Source organism: Fonsecaea pedrosoi, assembly GCF_000835455.1.
Source record: "Fonsecaea pedrosoi CBS 271.37 unplaced genomic scaffold supercont1.8, whole genome shotgun sequence".
Taxonomy (NCBI): domain Eukaryota; kingdom Fungi; phylum Ascomycota; class Eurotiomycetes; order Chaetothyriales; family Herpotrichiellaceae; genus Fonsecaea; species Fonsecaea pedrosoi.
The window spans coordinates 1600365-1618446 of record NW_013550608.1 but is presented as its reverse complement, the minus strand read 5'-3'; the positions used below and the strand labels follow the sequence as shown (position 1 = coordinate 1618446).

At 52.1% G+C, this 18082-nt stretch overlaps 7 protein-coding genes and 1 non-coding gene across 8 annotated transcripts; 3 read left to right on the top strand and 5 right to left on the bottom strand.

The window, feature by feature from the left end:
- Positions 1-240: 240 nt before the first annotated feature.
- Positions 241-1125, top strand: Z517_11892 (uncharacterized protein; the record flags this gene model as incomplete). The annotated part of the gene is made up of 1 exon (XM_013423474.1): positions 241-1125. One exon carries the CDS (start codon positions 241-243, stop codon positions 1123-1125), a length of 885 nt encoding a protein of 294 aa, XP_013278928.1.
- A 1684-nt stretch (positions 1126-2809) lies between these two features.
- Z517_11891 (uncharacterized protein) lies at positions 2810-4041 on the top strand (the record flags this gene model as incomplete). The annotated part of the gene is made up of 3 exons (XM_013423473.1): positions 2810-2980; positions 3070-3942; positions 3994-4041. 3 exons carry the CDS (start codon positions 2810-2812, stop codon positions 4039-4041), a joined length of 1092 nt encoding a protein of 363 aa, XP_013278927.1.
- Positions 4042-4779: 738 nt separating this feature from the next.
- Positions 4780-6651, bottom strand: Z517_11890 (uncharacterized protein; the record flags this gene model as incomplete). Its single annotated transcript, XM_013423472.1, has 1 exon — positions 4780-6651. One exon carries the CDS (start codon positions 6649-6651, stop codon positions 4780-4782), a length of 1872 nt encoding a protein of 623 aa, XP_013278926.1.
- A 716-nt stretch (positions 6652-7367) lies between these two features.
- Z517_11889 (uncharacterized protein) lies at positions 7368-8538 on the bottom strand (the record flags this gene model as incomplete). The annotated part of the gene is made up of 2 exons (XM_013423471.1): positions 7368-8258; positions 8326-8538. The coding sequence occupies 2 exons, from the start codon at positions 8536-8538 to the stop codon at positions 7368-7370; spliced, it is 1104 nt and encodes a 367-aa protein (XP_013278925.1).
- A 1010-nt stretch (positions 8539-9548) lies between these two features.
- Z517_11888 (uncharacterized protein) lies at positions 9549-10797 on the top strand (the record flags this gene model as incomplete). Its single annotated transcript, XM_013423470.1, has 3 exons — positions 9549-10094; positions 10148-10306; positions 10363-10797. 3 exons carry the CDS (start codon positions 9549-9551, stop codon positions 10795-10797), a joined length of 1140 nt encoding a protein of 379 aa, XP_013278924.1.
- Positions 10798-11362: 565 nt separating this feature from the next.
- Positions 11363-11522, bottom strand: Z517_11887. Its single transcript has one exon. It is a non-coding gene; the product is annotated as a tRNA-Ser (tRNA).
- A 793-nt stretch (positions 11523-12315) lies between these two features.
- On the bottom strand, positions 12316-13540 carry Z517_11886 (mitogen-activated protein kinase; the record flags this gene model as incomplete). The annotated part of the gene is made up of 4 exons (XM_013423469.1): positions 12316-12692; positions 12741-13122; positions 13177-13372; positions 13422-13540. 4 exons carry the CDS (start codon positions 13538-13540, stop codon positions 12316-12318), a joined length of 1074 nt encoding a protein of 357 aa, XP_013278923.1.
- Positions 13541-14946: 1406 nt separating this feature from the next.
- Z517_11885 (protein transporter SEC24) lies at positions 14947-17847 on the bottom strand (the record flags this gene model as incomplete). Its single annotated transcript, XM_013423468.1, has 2 exons — positions 14947-17175; positions 17230-17847. The coding sequence occupies 2 exons, from the start codon at positions 17845-17847 to the stop codon at positions 14947-14949; spliced, it is 2847 nt and encodes a 948-aa protein (XP_013278922.1).
- Positions 17848-18082: the final 235 nt, after the last annotated feature.

Sequence of the window (18082 nt, the reverse complement as noted above, 5' to 3'; positions counted from 1 at the left end):
CTGTTTGTCTATTTGTTGGGCTGGATACGAAGAGACTGCACCTGCCCGCCGCGTACAGTGGCTGCATACAACTTAGTTACTAGTAGTAGTAGATATCTCGCCCTTCGCCCTCATGGTGAGAAGATCTGGATGATAATGTGGTAGCACGTTGCCATCTCGTTGACCAGCCTATCGTTGTTACTGGTATTACTAGCATGCATCGTCGCCCATCAGCGTGACTTTCATCACCCCCAGCTCAGCATGTCAGTAGCCTTTACGCTGTTGCTGATGCTCGGTTCAGCCATTGCCATCACTCAGGCTCCCAAGCTTCCTCCTTCTCTTCTCGTCCGACAAGATGGGGATCTGGCATCTTGCCAACTGGTGAACAGCATTGCAGCAGCATGCTCTGCCAGTACCAGCAACCTATTTGATCAAGGCTTCAGCGTTGCCGCTTCCTGCCTCTGTTACTCGGGATCGGTATATCAGCCTTCAATCTATGATGCAGCCATCGAAACATGTCTCGCCTATCTGTCGACAGCCTCTCCACCACTGTACACATCACTCGCTGGGAGTGGCCAGACAGGCAGTCCCTGTGCATCCGTCGGTGATGTTCGCACCAACACAGCCATCGACTCCAATCTCATTTCCTGCTCGTCTTGGTACAGTATGGAAGCCTCCTGCTCCAGCGACAACATCAACTCCTCACCACCGCCATTTTCAATTCAAGCCAGTTGTCTGTGTTATACGAGTTCAGTCTTTGCTCCATCCGTCTTCGACGGCTACTGGGACGGCTGTCTAGAGTACTACAAGACGGCCTCCTCGGCTTATTACTACGAAACACTGTCTTCACCAGGGAAGAATTTGAACACGCCTTGTGCGAGAGTAGGCGATGTCAAAACGTCCACCGAAGATGGTTCGAGTACTGCCTCTCCAGGCCAAACGATCTCTACAACGCCGACTGCTACAGCAACTACTACCACTGACGCCGGTGGTAGCACAAGCAGTAACGGACCCGTTGAGACAGAAACAGGAGAGAGTGCAGCGAGCCCCGTAGTAGCTGTGCCCGGTACTTGGTGGCTCCTTTTGACAATGATGTCGCCTTTATTGTTCTTCCAGGTGGCCGATCAGGGTGCTCTCATGCTATGAGTGTAGATCGGCAGTCAGTCAGTCCACGGTCCAGTACGTACTACTACTAGTGTTAGTAGTCCTGTTTGGAACCATCCAAGGTTTCTTATTTTCCCCTTTGATCTGTCAAATTTATCCCAAATAAATTGTTGAATCAGATGAGGACGGAGGGAAAGTGGTTCCGACTAGGCAGAGACTTGGCCACAGCGGACTTTGGTGCTTAAACCGTTGATCGGCCTGGCCCGGGCCAGGGCAGCTTGATCTGAATTGACCGATATCATGCCCGCTCAGCCTGTGCTGAACCACTTTGGGAATACCACATACGAAAAGAATGAGAAAGTTTTACATACGGGGTACATAGTAAGTACTAGTACTACTTAGTACTTGGTACTTATCTACTATACTAAGTAGTCCAGAATCAGAAGAAGCCCGCACTCAACACGACAAAGTGCAATGTAGGTTTTCAATAAGTACTCAGTAAGTACCAGCTGGAATGGGAAATGGAATCGCATCCTAAATAGGAAAGTCGCCTGGACAGTTGTGGTGCGGTCAGGGAACATGAATGCAGCTAGTCCGCTTTTGTCGAATTTAGTGACGCGCTTTGCGAGTGCTCACAAGTCTCATCTGCCCCCGTTCTGTTAGTACTTGCAGTAGTAATACTTTGTTACCAGTCAAGTAAAGTTCTTCTCTTGAGATGCTGAGCAATGCTACTAGTGTCATGCTCTTCTCTTTCTCCTGACATCTCGATTTTGTGAACAGGAAAAAGTAACAGCTTTAAGCCGGGCAGTGACACATCTGATGCTCAGGTATTCAAAGTGTCCAACATTGATTGCTACACGGATTCTAGCCCAGATAGGATCTACTTTGTTTCCGGTATGGATTGGTTTCGAATTAGTCTAGAAACAAGACAGAGGTGACTCGGACTGATCTAGCGCAATCTGGCTCGACTCGATGTGAGAGTATCAAATCGAGCGGTCGGGATGGCTATCGGTACTAGTACTGGCTCATAGCTCATCTACTAGTAGCAAGTGAATGGTGGCATCGGGGTTAATCGTTCACATATGATTGTGGCTTATAGCAATGTCATAAAACAGACGTTGTCTTAGTCTCCTCAAGCTTATGGGCTCATGTCCGGATGAGGCAATCGAAAGAGCACTATGTACTGTCTTGCCCACCTCTCTAATTGTCTGATACGGCTTTGGTACTGCGTCTGATACACATCGACGCATTAGAGCTGCATACTAGTATGTATGCAGCCATCAAACAACTAGGGGCGGGGAATTTTCTACTTAGTACTATACTAGTATTCACTCAAGATAGTACGTCGTATTCTCTTACTCCTCGGAATCTAATGCTATCAAAATCTTGCTAGTTACTGGTGTTTCTTTGAGTGTGTCACCGTGCAGATGTGATAGGCTGATTCCATTTTGGATGTTCAAAGCGTGGGGAAGAAGCGACGATGTCCGTATTGGTGTCCAAAATGGGGAGTATATAAAGTATTACTTTTTAAGGACGCTCACTCCCCAATAGTGATTAGCACGGACGTGTGGAAGTGGGAATTTGAGCCTCTTGAAAACTCATCCCCCAGTCTCTCGTACTTGTTCAGTGCAAATCTATATTTGTAATCCCGCTTTCCTGATCATACGGAATTCCAGCTGGTGGAAATAAATGTGGCCGACCACAATCCAGCGCTGCAATCCTCTGAATGTCCAAGCCAACAGAGTCTGAGACTGACACCACCCCTCAAACAAGAGAGGCAGCCGCGACTCCGGACTATGCTACTGTTGAACTGGCACCTCCCCCTGACGGCGGCTATGGCTGGGTTTGTCTGGCTTGCTGTTTTTCAATCAATTGTTTCACCTGGGGCGCTGTAGCGGTAAGTCGTCATCCTCTCTCTCACCTAAATACCAAGTAACCATCGTCGTAGTCTGGGCGAATCTACAGTGGCTAACATGAACCGAACAGTCTTATGGCGTCTTTCTGTCGTATTATCTGACCGTCGACGCCTTTCCCGAGTCTCGCCCTCTCGACTATGCCTTCATCGGCAGCTTCAACTTTGGCATTGCCATGCTTGCAGCTCCCCTAATCACACGCCTCGCTCGCTCATTCGGCATCAAACTCCCCATGCTGGCGGGCGGGGTCATGTTCGGAGGGGGTTTTATTGCGGCGTCTTTCGCAACACAGATCTGGCATCTCTACCTCTCTCAAGGCGCTCTGGTCGGCCTGGGTGTCGGCTTCGTCTATGTGCCCAGCATCGCAGTCCTCTCCCAATGGTTTGCCAGACGGCGGAGTCTTGCGAACGGGATCAGTGCGGCCGGGTCTGGCATTGGAGGTCTGATGTTCTCTTTCGCGATCGGCGCCATGATTGAACACCTGGGAATCGGATGGGCGCTGAGAATCACCGGCATCATCGCGCTGCTGGCCAACCTGGTCGCTGCGGTCTTCATCCGCGACCGCAACAGCGTCATTCGCCCCAAACAGCACCCGTTCGACCTGGACCTGGTCTCGCGCATCGACGTGTTGTTGCTCCTCTCCTGGGCCTTCCTCAGCATGTTGGGCTACATCGCCCTGCTTTACTCGCTCTCGGACTTTTCGCTCTCCATCGGCCTGTCCCGCCAGCAGGCGACGCAGGTGACTGCATTTCTCAACATGGGAACCGCATTGGGACGACCCTGCATTGGTGTCGCGAGTGACCGTTTTGGCCGGTTCGGGGTCGCCACGAGCCTCACCCTCATCTGCGGCCTCGCCTGCCTGGTGATCTGGATCCCTGCCACGTCGTTCGGGGTCACGGTGTTTTTTGGGATCCTGAGCGGTGCAATCCTGGGGGTTTTCTGGATGGTACGTTCCCAACTAATGTACCCCTCATTGTCTCGCTGCTACTACCAGTAGTACCTCTCTAGACAATCGGTCCCCTCTGCGTCGAAGTCGCTGGTCTAAAACAGCTCCCCTCGCTGCTCTCGCTCTCCTGGCTTTCCACCGTCCTGCCAACTACATGTATGTGTTCCCTCTTCTCATCCTTATCCCTTCACCCGGTTCTTTTCTTCTCCCCGACCCGGGGCTACTCTATCTGTCTGTCTACTTAGTAGTCTGTCTGTCTATTGATCCCAGAACAAACCTGCCTGCAGTCGTGCTGACTATCTCCTCCTTTTCTCCTCTTCCTGTCCGAAAAAGTCTCCGAAGTCATCGCCCTCTACCTCCGCCGCCCAGACCACCCGCGTCCGTACCTCTACACCCAGATATTCTGCGGGGTCAGCTACATCTGCGCGAGCTGCTGCCTGTGGGGTGTGCGGACGGTTTGTAGGCGGCAAGCTACTACTAGTGCTACCAGTACTGATAGTGGGAGGCCGAGAGGAGTAGGGGGTGGTAGTGGTGGTGAAGGATGTGGCGACGAGGAGACGAGGGCTGGACAGGTGGTCGATGTAGTTGGGCTGGTGGAGACGTCCTCGAGAACAATAGGTTCCAAAGGAAAGTGACGAGGGGACAATTTTATATAGTCCTAGTGGTTCGGTCCTACTAAGTAGTTCTCCTTACTTTAGGACATCGTACGAGATGCAACCTCCTCTAGCACAGTAAACGGTAGACGGGGAGCACAGTGCCCACATACTAGGTAGTAGTACTGTGTACATACCATACCTTATGTTATTAAGTACTACCATAAGTGCTGCATACTGCGGATCAAACACCAAAGGAATACTTCATGGATTTTCGCACCCGGACGACATCCTTCACCACATCGCCGAGCTGATCCTTCTCTACAGCGGCAGGCTTCCTTCTAATCGACAGAGGGGTGCTACTCTTGCTGCTCCTGCTGCTGCTGCTGCTGCTGCTTTCACGTCGACCATCGCCCCGACCTACTTGCTTTTGTGGTGGTGGTGGTGGTGGTGGTCTCGCGCGATGAAGTCTCAAAGCCCGACCCATCTGCCCAGCAAGCCACGGGATCTGATCCGGGCGAAGCAACGATCCAATCTTGCGCGGATCTCTTTGCACACCGGTCAAGTCAAGAGGCTCCCCAGCGAGGCTCAGAACAAAAGCCATGGGTCCGAGGATGTTGTAGCCCCCCATGCAGAGGTTCTGGCGCTTCCGCTCGTCGGCCGTCAGGGGCACGATGTTGTGGTCTCGCGCGTATTCCCTCAGAGCTGGGCTAGACGGAACCGAGTAAGGGTCTTTGTCCGGCGTCGGCCAGGGATACTCCATGCGGGTGGTGTTCGAAAACTCGTGGATGGAACCGGCGTCGATGCGGTTCCCGAGATGGAACGGGACGGCGGCGCAGATCTCGTCGACGCAGTGCTGAAGCCGCTCCTCGGCGGAGGCCCTCCATCTGTCTGATTCCGACAGCAACACGTCGTTCTCCCTCGGCATGTTACGGACCGTTTCGTCCGCGCAGAGCGTCATCTTCAGGAGGATCAGCCGGTAGCTGTTGTAAGCGTGCCAGACGCCCGCGAGCTGGACGGACGGATAGACGTTGCAGAAGTCGCCGTACAGGCCTGCCTCTCGCACGGAGTCCGGGATCTCATCAGCTGCCAGCCGGAAGGGCGAGTAGAACGAGTGTTGGCTGTCGGCCCAGATCTGTAGTCGCTGGTCAATGGCATTCGCCGTCCTCCTGAATGACGCAATGATGCTGAGGTCCTTTGCAGTCAGTACTTTCTGCCCCTTCGCCAATGCGGCCTGCAACGTAGCTTTGTATTGCTCAAACAGAGCCTGGAGGTTCGCGAGGTCGATCGCGATCTTGTCGAGATCACTTGCCGGGTTGTAGGGCATGGGGCCGTCGTCTTCCCACACAGCCGGGTCGATATGCACTGGTTGGCGAGTCCGAATTGCCTCTGACACCATAGTGTTGCGCACCTCTTGCAACAGCCGCTTGGAGGCCATGTCGCGGAAGCCTCTGCTCTTTCTGTAACTGACCACGGCATATGCGCCTCTTTGGTGGCTCCCGTCGACTTTGACCATCTTGCGATGCGCAATCAGCGCTTCTCGGAACTGCAGCGCAATGATGGCGATCAACGTCGTATCGGACTCGCATCCTTCTGGAGTCTTCAGGGCTTCCTTCAGGAGGTCGATGGCCCGGCCATAGTACCTTCTTGACAGCGTCGAATCCGGCCCAAGGCCACGCCACATGGAGAGCATGGTGGCCGTAAGAGCAGCGGTGGCGACCGATATCAGAGAATCCAGATCCGTCGGCTGATAATACGGTATCAAATGCTCGAACAACCCCCGCGAAGACTGCACGCCGTGCCCACCCATCATGTAGTTGTGGGAGAAGAAGCACAATGAGACAAAGTTCTCGTCCTCCCCGAGACTGGGGACAACGGCATTGGGGTATTCATAGTCGTCATCGCCATTAGCAGCATGTTCTCTGTCGTTGGCTGCCTGGAATAACTGTATCACCGCCGCGGTTTCGTCTCGAAATTGTATGCCAGGTGGATCTGGTACACCGGGACAGGGCACCCTCCTCTTCAAGCAGTTTTTGCAAAGAGGCCGACCCAGGTCACATTTGACGCGGCGTCGTTTGCAGGTGCTGCAGCCACGGGATGGGCCTGCGTAGACCATCTTCGAGGGAGATACTCGGTGGCTTCAGGAGTAATGTCTTCACCTTGGAGTCGTCTGTACAGGGTTTCTGGAACCAAAAGGGTCCGAGGCTGGCCATGTGAGGCTCTCGTCACGAGGCATGGCATGGTGGTCGTTGGCGAGCACTGGCAGACTGAGGTAGACGAGGCCAAGGAACTTGTCGGTAAAGAAACTCCGTGCTTGGGGATCTAGCACGAGGCTGATTCCAGTCCCAGTCCAGTCAGAATGTCAGGATAATTACTCGGTAGTTCTCGGTGCATGAACTCGCCAAGTTCAAAATCTTGGAGGCCTGATTTCATGGGTTCAATTCCGAATACGAGTTGGTCGGATCCCATCTCTTTGTCATGCCCTCGGCATCCTTCCCCGTACGATGACCGGCTCCTGTATGATGAGGTTGAGCGGACTTTCCAACCTGAGGCATGTCGTGGCCGACTGAGATACGATGTTTCGATTGAGAGCTAGAGAAACTATATAGGAAAGTTGGTGTGAAAACGATGGAATGAACGTGTTCGCCATGCACCTCTGACCCCTGCATCCAACACAGCTGTCCTCGTCAATACATGCACCACTCACTGCAAACACTTCCCTGTCCTCATAAATCTCCTTCAAAGACTACCAGTCTCGTGCATTGTCGAGACTTCTCAGCATGGGCAATAGAGCCGATGCGCGATGCTCAGACCCTAACAACTCTGGCCTTCTCACTCACCCACTTGCGCAACATCTTCCTCTAACTCGTTCGAGCTCTGGCTGCCTTTGGCTTGAACGGTGGAATCCCGTGACACAACATCACCAAACCTGTCGACGGTCAAGCCTGCACGACCAGGATGCTTGAATCCAGCCTCGACCTGCCTCTCGTGACTGACAAGCCGTAACCTCTCACTCTCTGCGGGTGTCAGCTTCAGATATGTCTCGACACCGATGGCATGGGTAGCTAGACATATCCACACAGACATGCCAAACGTCAGGTGGAAGGAAGCTGTAGCAAACTCGGGGCCTGCACCGTCCACATTTGCCTTGATGACCACCGGTACGCTTGAGTTCGGCGCCGTGCACTCGGGGTATAGGTATGGTGTTGGATTTCCCGCTCCGGCAGGGGCTCCATACAGGGTATATTGCTTCCATATGTCCCCACAGGTCTGCACATCATACCAATGGCCCTGTTGATGCTGCGCGATGAACGTGTTCGCGGCCATCTGAACCAGACGCACCGAGATGATGCTACCCGCATACACCCAGGTACGGATCATCCATGCACGGTGTTGGTCGATCTGCAGACGTTTGATATTGACGTATGCCAGCACCACTGAGACCGTAGTCATTGTTCCCAGAAGGCCAATGCCGACTTGAGTGGACGGTGATCCTCCTCCAGCGATGGGAGTGACCATGAATGCGCCCGCGTTGCCGGTCAGCAACAAGAGAATAATGGTGTAGCCATTCAGTCTGTGGAAGAGCAGCAATTTGTGCCTGATCGCTGGTACGAACTGGAAACAGACTAAGAAGCCTGCTGGAAGGATGCAGCCCAGATGGAGGATAATCCCAATGCGCTTGTATCCCGACTGATAGTGAATAGCGTCTCCTGGGATTGTATTCTGCGTACCACCCACTGTTAGTATCAGCTCCCCGTGGGCTCCTCCTTCGGTCCAGGCAGGAGCATACCTTCAAAAAGATGCCATCAATGTTCAAGTATTGGAACCGAGCGAGTACGAACCCCATGAGGGCCCCGACGAGTATGACGAAGAGTATAAAATTATAGCCCTTCTTGAAACCGAGTGGGTGGTATATGCGCCGCCCAAGCGTGAGCCAGAGTTGACCTGGTTTGGCGCCACGACTGTGCCCTGAGGATTTGTGCACATCATGAGGCATTGACATTTTGAATGAGGATCCCGATCAACAAGCTGTGATGGGCGAGGGAAAAAGGGAGGCAGGATATAGTGCGCCAGGACGAATGATGCTTGGAGGGAATCTTTGTCCCTCAGCTCGTGTGATGATGTTGAGCCACGAAACATGTTGTACGGTGGCATTGACATGATTTATATAGACAGACAAACAGCATCACCCAAGAAATGTATTATTCACGGTTTCTCGCAAGTTGGTCTCAAAATAGAAGGTCTGGGTACTTGAAGGCAGCAGTAATCGGCCGTATTCGCGAATGCCCTTTTCCTTCTCCTGGAGCCCAACCCTGACAAGGATACATGACGGCCGACGACAGCCTCGTGAACTTTGTTTTTTGGGGGAATCCGAGATGAGCGAACGAGAATGGAGAACTGAATGCTACGTACCGGGCTAGGAGGATGAGAAGCAGAATTCATTACCATAGAACCTCAAGGCAGCAAGCAAAAGAGGACGATCACATCTTGTCTGTACCCAACAATCGACGCTAAGCCACTTCCACTCGAGTTTGCGAGCGGGTCTTGACCCCGAAATGGTTCTTGGACAGACCCCACCTAGGTCGTTTTAGTTCGACTTTGCGAAATATGCTCCATTGCAGAGTATCCCTGGTGTTGCGTGTCTAACATGAGGTGTATCACTTTGTCACAGGAATAATTTCCGAGTCCAAACATGCACATCCAGACTGCCTTGCCTCTAAGGAGGCCTTGTGTGGCTTTACAGGTCGGCCAATGAGCGATAAGATTTTGGTCATTACAGTCTTGGCATAGCACTGAGCATCATTTTCGGCGGAAAGACACGTGATTCCATGGTGGATCCTCACTGTATCTCATCCTGAGCTGCCAAGCGAACAGACACTTGACGCAGCGGAGCTGTTGGAGGTCGACAGGCATTGAGCTCCTCGTAGGTCACAACTCGTCACCTCCTCGGACCCCAACTCACACCGACGTACGATTGCCTGCAAAGGCCTCCGTCGGGTGCTGCATTGCAAGATGCACACCTGTCAACCTACCACCCTCGCGCTGCGCGCAGCTCGGTCGTCACTGAAACCGAAATCCTTCCAACGCGGGTACAACCAAGACATCGCCATCACCAGGACGGGGAAACCAATCATAAAACAAGCTGGAGGAAGATCCTCGTTAGGGGGCTATACAGTTACTGTGTTCGGTGCAAATGGGTTCCTCGGGAGATACATCGTCCAGCGACTAGCAAAGAGAGGGTGCCAAGTTGTCGTGCCCTACAGAGATGACATGGGGAAGAGACATTTGAAGCCCACTGGTGATCTGGGGAGAGTTTCATTTATGGAATTCGACCTGAGAAACACGCAGTCGATCGAAGAGAGTGTGCGACACTCCGATATTGTGTTCAACCTGATTGGCAAGAATTACCCGACCAAAAACTTCAGTCTGTGGGATGTCAATGTCGAGGGTGTGGAAAGAATAGCTGAAGCCGTTGCAAAATACGACGTTGACCGGTTCATTCATCTCTCCTCGTACAATGCCGACATTGACTCGCCCTCCGAGTTCTTCAGGACAAAGGTCAGGACTTTTGCCAGGATGGCGAGACTAGTGGTAACTAACACGTCTTACAGGCCATGGGAGAGAAAGTTGCAAGACAGCTCTTCCCCGAGACCACGATTGTTCGACCGGCACCCTGCTTCGGCTTTGAAGATACCCTTCTACATCGCCTTGCTGGCGTTACCAACTTGATTACCGTGAACAACATGCAGGAACGTTTCAACCCGGTTCATGTGAGTCTACCTTTGTGTCCGCCCATTCTCCCGCGCCTCTGACTCTGTATTGTTAGGCTATCGACGTCGGAATGGCTTTGGAAAAGATTGGCTACGATGACACCACGGCGGGCGAGACTTTTGAACTCTACGGCCCCACAAATTATAGCATGCGCGAAATCGCCGAAATTGTCGACAGGGAAATTATTAAAGAGCGCCGCCACATTGACGTGCCCAAAGCTATCCTCAAACCCATCCTTTACTACCTCAACAAGGTCATTTGGTGGCCAATCATGACGGCGGATCAGCTGGAACAAGAGTCACTGGATCAGACCGTTGAAAAGGGAGCAAAGACCTTCAAAGATCTGGGAATCGAGCCGGCAGAGTTGAGAGACTTGACCTACCTATATCTGCAAGACTACCGGAGCAGCTCCTACTATGATTTGCCTCCAGCAACGGCCCGGGAGAAGAAGGAGGCGAAGAAGTATCTGCACGTTATTGATGATCAGTAGATGGTGAGGAGATGTCAGCGTGGGTTGGTTGAGGGCTTGTAGTTGAAGAGCTTGGAGAAGACCATTGGACCTTCTCGATCCCTGAGAGATTGTACATACACAGTTAGAAAGTGAAGGTTCAAAGATAGGAATATGTCTTGAGGGCACACTTGAGCCCACCATCCTTCATGCCTCTTGTTCCATATGACGCATTAGACCAGATGGAGTCGTTGTTGGAGGTCCTCGCAAACCCAGAGATAAAAGGCGCGCATCTTTTAACGGGTTTTGAGTGTATGCTGTTATGGACTAAGCCCATCCCTCTCCAGTCCAGCAGCCTTGTAGTCCCCGTACCAAGTGTTCCGTATGTATTTAATGTACATAGTATCCAGGAGCGTCTTCTCTGAAACACCCACACCACGCAAGACCAATTTATCGGATACCCCCTTCGAAAAAGTAAGGCTAGGTACCTACCTACATGTTTAAGTGAGCAAGCAAGCACTTAGGAAAATCCCCCCCCCCCCAAGTCTCCTGTAACCCCCTTGCCTCCCTGAGGAGGGGGGAAGAAAAAAACAAAAAGAGAACTGGACGTCAGCGACAGGGTTCGAACCTGTGCCTCCGAAGAGATGTGATAGCCATTGAAATTTTGTGAAAACGTTCGCCCTCCACGGGTGCTTATCCCCTGGAGGAGTGTTGGACGTTTCGGTTAAATTCAAGTCACACGCCTTAGACCACTCGGCCACACTGACAATCTTTTAACAAGTTTTTCTCAGGGAGAGAAAATTGGTAAAATTTTGCAGTATTTTGGGAGATGGAGAATATATTTCTTCAAAATATTTGGGGTTGTGGGCTCGGTTTGGGGGCGCGTTGGGTTGTGAATTATCGCGCCCTAGCTGGCCAGGGACCCCTTAATTGGTTCCCTCCACGAGATAATACCGACCACAAACAAGGTACTCTTTAATCAAGTATTTTGACATCTGCAGGACAGTCATCTACCGCACTATTACTTGTAGCAGAGCCCTGTTACTAGTTATCATAAAGAAAAAAAAAGGTCCCCTGACTGTGTGTAGCTGTACAGAGCAGTCTCTACACTCTAAACGGTGAGGCCTTGTCTCAACGCAAACAGACAGCGTCGGGCATGAGATGTGAGCACGGAGACATTTTGTGGAAAGGAGCAAGGGGGCTGGATTCTGCATTGATCTGATCTCTATCCGTCCACTTCAATTCATGCAACTCCGTTCAACCGTAACAAACATGCGAATGCAATGCGTGGCGGGGCAATTCATGTTCCAGCTTTCTCATCCAAGCACAATGTTGACGATTGTTGTGACCTTTCTGGCCATATTTTCCTGTCGTTCCAGAGAAGCCAGGACCTAGCATAACATTATGTCTAGATACTCACTTCGGTCCTTGGCTCTATTGGCCTCTTCCTTTCATCGCCTGATAGTCATCTTTCACACAGCCCGAAAAATATGAATCTGCAGTGCTGATCCTTTCGTTGTCGCAATTGGGTGGCACAGAGCAAGTTCGGCCTCGACAAGTCTATCGCATGATCTCATTCCAAATCAACGCCTTCAATTCCTCCTTGCTGAGCTGGTCCTTGTTCCTATCAAAGTCAAAGAACTCTTCTGGAATAGGATCCGCAGTGGGCTCATCGTCAGGGTCATGATAAGGCTCCAAGTACGGGTGCTTGAGGGCTTCTTCAACCGTGATGCGCTTGACTGGGTTGAACGCTAGCAGCCTCTCCAACAAATCCAATGCCAGGTCCGAAGTCTTGGGGAAGAGTGCTTTCAAGGGGATCTTCTTCTTGAAGGGCAATGACCGGATGTATTCTCGCGCACGCCGGGACTTGATGCCGTAGTAATCCTCCATCGTCGGAGTACCAAGGACATCCAATATTAGGGTGAGTTGATGATGATCTGGAACGAAGTTAGCACGGCCAGCGTCACAAGAGGAGCAATTCATACAGTCTTTTCCAGGGAACAAGGGCTTGCCACTTAACATCTCTGCAAGTATACAGCCAACACTCCATACATCAATGGCTTTGGTGTATTCCTTGAACGTGAGCATGATTTCTGGAGCACGATACCATCTTGTCGCAACATATTCCGTCATGAATCCTGAGTTGTCGTCCGTTGAAGCTGCAGATCTCGCGAGGCCGAAGTCGCAGACTTTGAGATCGCAATTAGCATTGAGCAAGAGATTAGATGGTTTCAGGTCTCGATGAAGGACGTTCGCAGAGTGCATGGCTTTGAGAGCGCGCAGAGTCTGATAGATGAAATACTGGCAGTGGTCGTCCGAGAGATCTTGGGTTCTAATCACGCGATGCATGTCCGTTTCCATGAGTTCCTGTAAAAGAGTGTCAATACTCTTGCTCGCTTCTCCTGTTAATCCGAGACCAACCTGAATGAGATAGACCTCGGAGAAGGACTCATAATTTCGTGGCTTTTGAATGTCAAGAATCGAAATGATGTTCTCGTGGTTGAAGTATCGCAGCAGCTTCATTTCTCGTAACGTGCGCAGGCAGAACATAGAGTGATCAAATGGAGTGATCTTTTTGATGGCCACTTTCTGACCTGACGGCTTGTGCAGTGCAGAACTTTGACGAGTCAGTCGCAGCGTCCACAGATCCAATGTTACACACGTACCAGACGACGCCATAAGCCCCCTCCCCAATAACATCTTGGATATCGTACTGGTCAGAGACGTTGAACGAGATCTTTCTGGAGCCTCCCGATGGCGCCGCTTGTTGCTGTGGTTGTCCCATGTTTCCGACAAGTCACAATAAGTCCTTGGTAGGTCTCCTGGTAAATCAATCGAGCACGTGTCCCTGCCTCTGAAGCCGGCTGGGGTATCCAAAGTAAGACCAACGGTTGTGCTTTCGATCACGGGTAGCTCTCGCCTTATTGCTTCAATTCGGAGGAAGGTGAGCGTGAGGTCGCGGCTTTGTAGGTCGGAGATGGTAGTGAGGGTAGTTCGCTTGGGCGCGGGCCCTAGTTCAGGTCGGCTCCGCTTGTCTGCGCTGTTTCACAGTGGACGCTGGGTCGTCTGGACGCGAACTCCGTACTTGAGGCGAGGCAATTCAGCGCGCTCCAGGTGGTAAGATGTCGATGCTGGCAAGTAAAGATGCCCCAGCAGGATGGATGGACGGCGCAGCCACGGAGGAGAGGGTTGTGGAGTGTGCTGTGTGCTGCGGCAGAGTCAGATTCCACATTCCTTACAGTATGCGACAACAAACAGAGCGAAGAAGGCGGCGTACAGATTTGTTTCCTGGTCTGGCTTCTCGCCTGCGAGGTTCAAGCCTTATCTGCAATCTTCAGGGCGGTAAAGACCTGTGGGTTACCTGAGAGTGTTGCTCAGGGTTGTTAACGGGCGCGGGGTTATGTAGATTAGGGGTTTGCGCAGCGACCACGTTGCAATCGGACAGTGCAACAAAGGCTCAACAATGAGGGGATTTGACGAAACGAGGAACAAAGAAGAATGAGAACAAGAGATGTCCGCAATGAGATGGTGCCGCAAAGGTGATCAAAAGGTGAGTATCACATTGAGGGGAGGGTGAAGCAGCTGGCATTCACACTTCAGGACCGAATCCCCATTCACGCCGCGGTCGAATTGAAGGACGTTTGGATGAATAGGCGCCGGCATTGGCTCACTAGGCGGAGCTAAGGCAGAATAGAGCGGGCGCACTAATCCCAAGTGGCCCTCAGCGACCCCTTCAGCGGCCAGCTTAACCCCATCCATCCGTGGGCCGAATAGGCTCGGCCCTCCTGTGACAGTCTCTACCCACCCATTTGCCTTGTTTGAGCATGTCGGATCAGCGTTTCATCTTTGCTTGTTGCCGCAGACCATGAGCTGCTCCAAAGCTAGAAATAGCCCCAGGGCTCTTGTGGTCTCGTCCATCACCATGGTCACTGACTACCCGATAGGTCAAAGCGGGACGACCCTTCTCATCTAGCCCAAGTTTATTGTGTACATGCGTGCAACAAGTATGGCTGGCGTGCATCATTTGACCTCTCCTCGTATCTCTTCCATAGTAGTCAGAAAGCATCCTCTTTCCTACTCGGCTTTCATCAGAGGCCCGACCTCGTGTCTTTCTTCAGGGTGTGGTGTTTATTGCATGACCTGCATTCGATCGAATTAGCAATCCACACCCACCATAAGTGAAACGTTCGATCATGACTGTACCTTTTCGCGCATCATCCCCATCCACTGCTGTAAGCTCACTCCTTGATCTGCTCGATCCTCGACAAGCATGGTTTGGGCCCAAAGCCTCAATCCTGGTTCGCCATCCTCTTTCACCACGTAGAGATGAGGCACCACGATGCTGCCCACCCCCTTGGATAGGTGGTCACGGCTCTTGGAGACGACTGCCCTCACTCGCTCACTAAAATCGTTGTCCAGCTCGGGTAGTCGTTGCTTGCCCACTTTGAGTTGACTCTTGTCTGCCAGTCCAAAGACGTCAATCATGAGCTGTTGAACAGCATCCCGTCCTACCCAAAGGAATTGGGTCTGTCCGTCATCGATCAGATACAATCCATATGGCACGAGCCTTTCTGACACGAGATTGATGGGCGGTGGGAGGATGATTTCGCCGGTCTTCTCATCCACCGTCCCTGCATCATCTGGCATATCGTGCAGAGAAAACATCTTCGGATAGATGTACTGAATCAGCAACGGGAGAGGTAGCGTCGAGAGCAAACATAGAGCTGCTGACCGCATGTCGCTGGGAATTTGTGACGATCTCCTGAGGCCTAAGTTCTTGATCAAGGCAAGGAAAAGCACAGGCAGACCTCGAAGGTTGGCAGGGAATTGAAGGCCACCTCCACCCATACTGCCTCCTGCAAGCTCCTTCTTGTACGTGGCCAGAAGCTCGACCAGTTTGTTCTGAATCATGTCCCGAGCGCTGTCAAGCCCGCTGTTGAGGACACGTTCGACGGCCTTGTGGCTGAAATACTCTGTGATGGCTTGCTGATCAGCCGATGCGTATACATCCGCCAGTTGCTGGGTTGTGGGTAGAGCGAGCGTCAAGACTCGAATTCGTCGTTCACCGTTACACGTGGTGTGAAGGACGGCAGACTGCAAACACACAACTGGCTTCGTGATTGTCTCGTCGATTGCAACTTCCACAACGTAACTTTGATCTCGTGGGAATGCTGGGAATGCACACAGATCCGAGCTGCGGTTGAAGAAATTGCCATAGAAGGTGCTCATCCGCAATCCTGTCGTCGCACGAACACGTAGAACAGCCTCCAGACCGATCTCTGCCGACAGGTAGTCGGAGAACTCTTTGGCGAACTTCATGGCATCTTCTTCTCTGGCGGCATTCCAGCCAGGATAGAAGTAGGTCTGGCCCCCGGTATATCTTGGTAAATTGCTCAAAGACGCCACGTCCTGGTACTGTGAGGAAAATAGGAACATATCCACTGAGATTTGTTGTTTCGAACATTCGACGGCAAAGCTCTTGTAGAAGCTGTTGCCCGTCTGGAGCAGGCTGCTTTCCTTTGACGTGCCGAGTAGTTTCTTATCCTCGCGCATTTCGAGTTTGCCATGGCCAATGTTGGGAAGTGAAGCAGTAACAACAGTCATTTTCCCACCAACTGGTCCGATAAGCTTGTGCCCAGCACGAAGGGCAGATCCCATGGCGGATGCGCCATTCTGGGTATTCTGGAACATTTCTTGAAGCTTGTCCAGGAAATTTTCGATATTTTCCCGGCATTCGGTCAGAGTCACCAGTAAATCAGCAGGAGTGGGCAAGAATGCCTCTTCAAGGTCGCTAACAACTAGCATGCTTGTTTGGGCATTCTCAGTTCCATCCCGAGGGATATTGAAGAAGTGCAAACTGGAGTCGACCGCGATAAAGCCCAGGCGCGTGCGTCGATCCGCATTCGGTATCCGATCCAAGCTCTCTCGAATACACCTGGCCGTTGTTGCCAGAAGTCCACTCGACACTGCCGCATAACTGACGTCGAGCAGGAATAGATAAACAAGTGGTTGTGGAGGCCGAACCATGTATTCCTGTGGCGCAATGAACTCAACCACTGCGTGATTTAGATCTGGTCTCTGCCACCTGTCGAGACTTTTCTGGGCGGCTGCATCCCAATCAAACGCTTGCGGCACGTCGTTGGTCAGGTTGCACATATTACATCTCCATCGATGCCCGTGGTCCAGGAAAGTGACGAACGGATTGATGTACGACCGACATCTTCTGCAACGGGAGATGACCTGATCTGGCACTACTGGTATAGGATCTTCAACATCGTGTAGGGATGTATATGGTTGAATGACAAGGGCGAATGGAAGTTTCGACTTTTTGAGGAGGGAATGAGTGGTGGGAACGGCGTTCAGCGTCGATCGGACAAATTTTGGAGGACAGTTCGCAAAGGGTGAGGGTGTAACGCTGGTCTATGAAATGTTTAGCTTCTAACACAGGGATAAGGGAGCAATTCAAGTCCATACGTTAGGGGGAAGAATGACTGGCGGAGGTGGAAAGTCCAATTCCGCCACATTGAACGGCTGGTTCGAGAGATCGGTCGGGTAAAGCTGGTTCAAAACCGGAGCACGTTGTGCCTGCTGTGGTGCAGCGGCGACCGATGGTTTCTGAGAGATGTCCATCTCGCCAAACTGTTGTGTCATGCCCGCCACACCGCCTGGGGCAGGGTAGGCCGGCGCGGGAGGTTGATAACCTCCCAATGCAGCTGGTGGCTCCTGTCCAGGATATAGAGGAGCTGCAGTCTGTTGCACTGCTGCAGGGTTCTGCTGATACCCTCCTTGCGGATAGCCTGCTGCATCTTGTTGAACGGAATACCCAGAGTATGCAGCGCCGCCTGCGGGTTGTTGTCCTCCCAGGGCAGCATTCGCGCCGGCACCGAACTCGTAGGCTTGTCCCGCATAGGCGCGCTTCTTCCTGCCAGCATGAGCCGGACCTGGAGCAGGCGCTGGTTGCACCCCTGGTGGATTGTTTGTTTCGTAGTTTTCATAATTTTGACCCGCAGGTGGTTGCGGTGGCTGCTGACCGAAGCCATCCTGTCCAGGCACGCCTTGCTGAGGATATTGCTGGGGGAATTGTTGCGACATCTTCAATCACTACCCTCGAAGCTCGTTCATGCAATTCTCGGTCCAGACGTGAAGGAATCGACGAAGGAGCGTAGGTTCGTCTGTGGCGTAGAGGGGACGTACAGTGCGGAGGGAGGGCACTGAGAGGGAGATATGCCGATAATGTGCGAGGGTTTTTATTGACTTGATCGGTACAGGGTCACGTCCATACCGGTTCAGAAACGAGGAGAATGTACGGACAGCTTGGTCAGAGGGA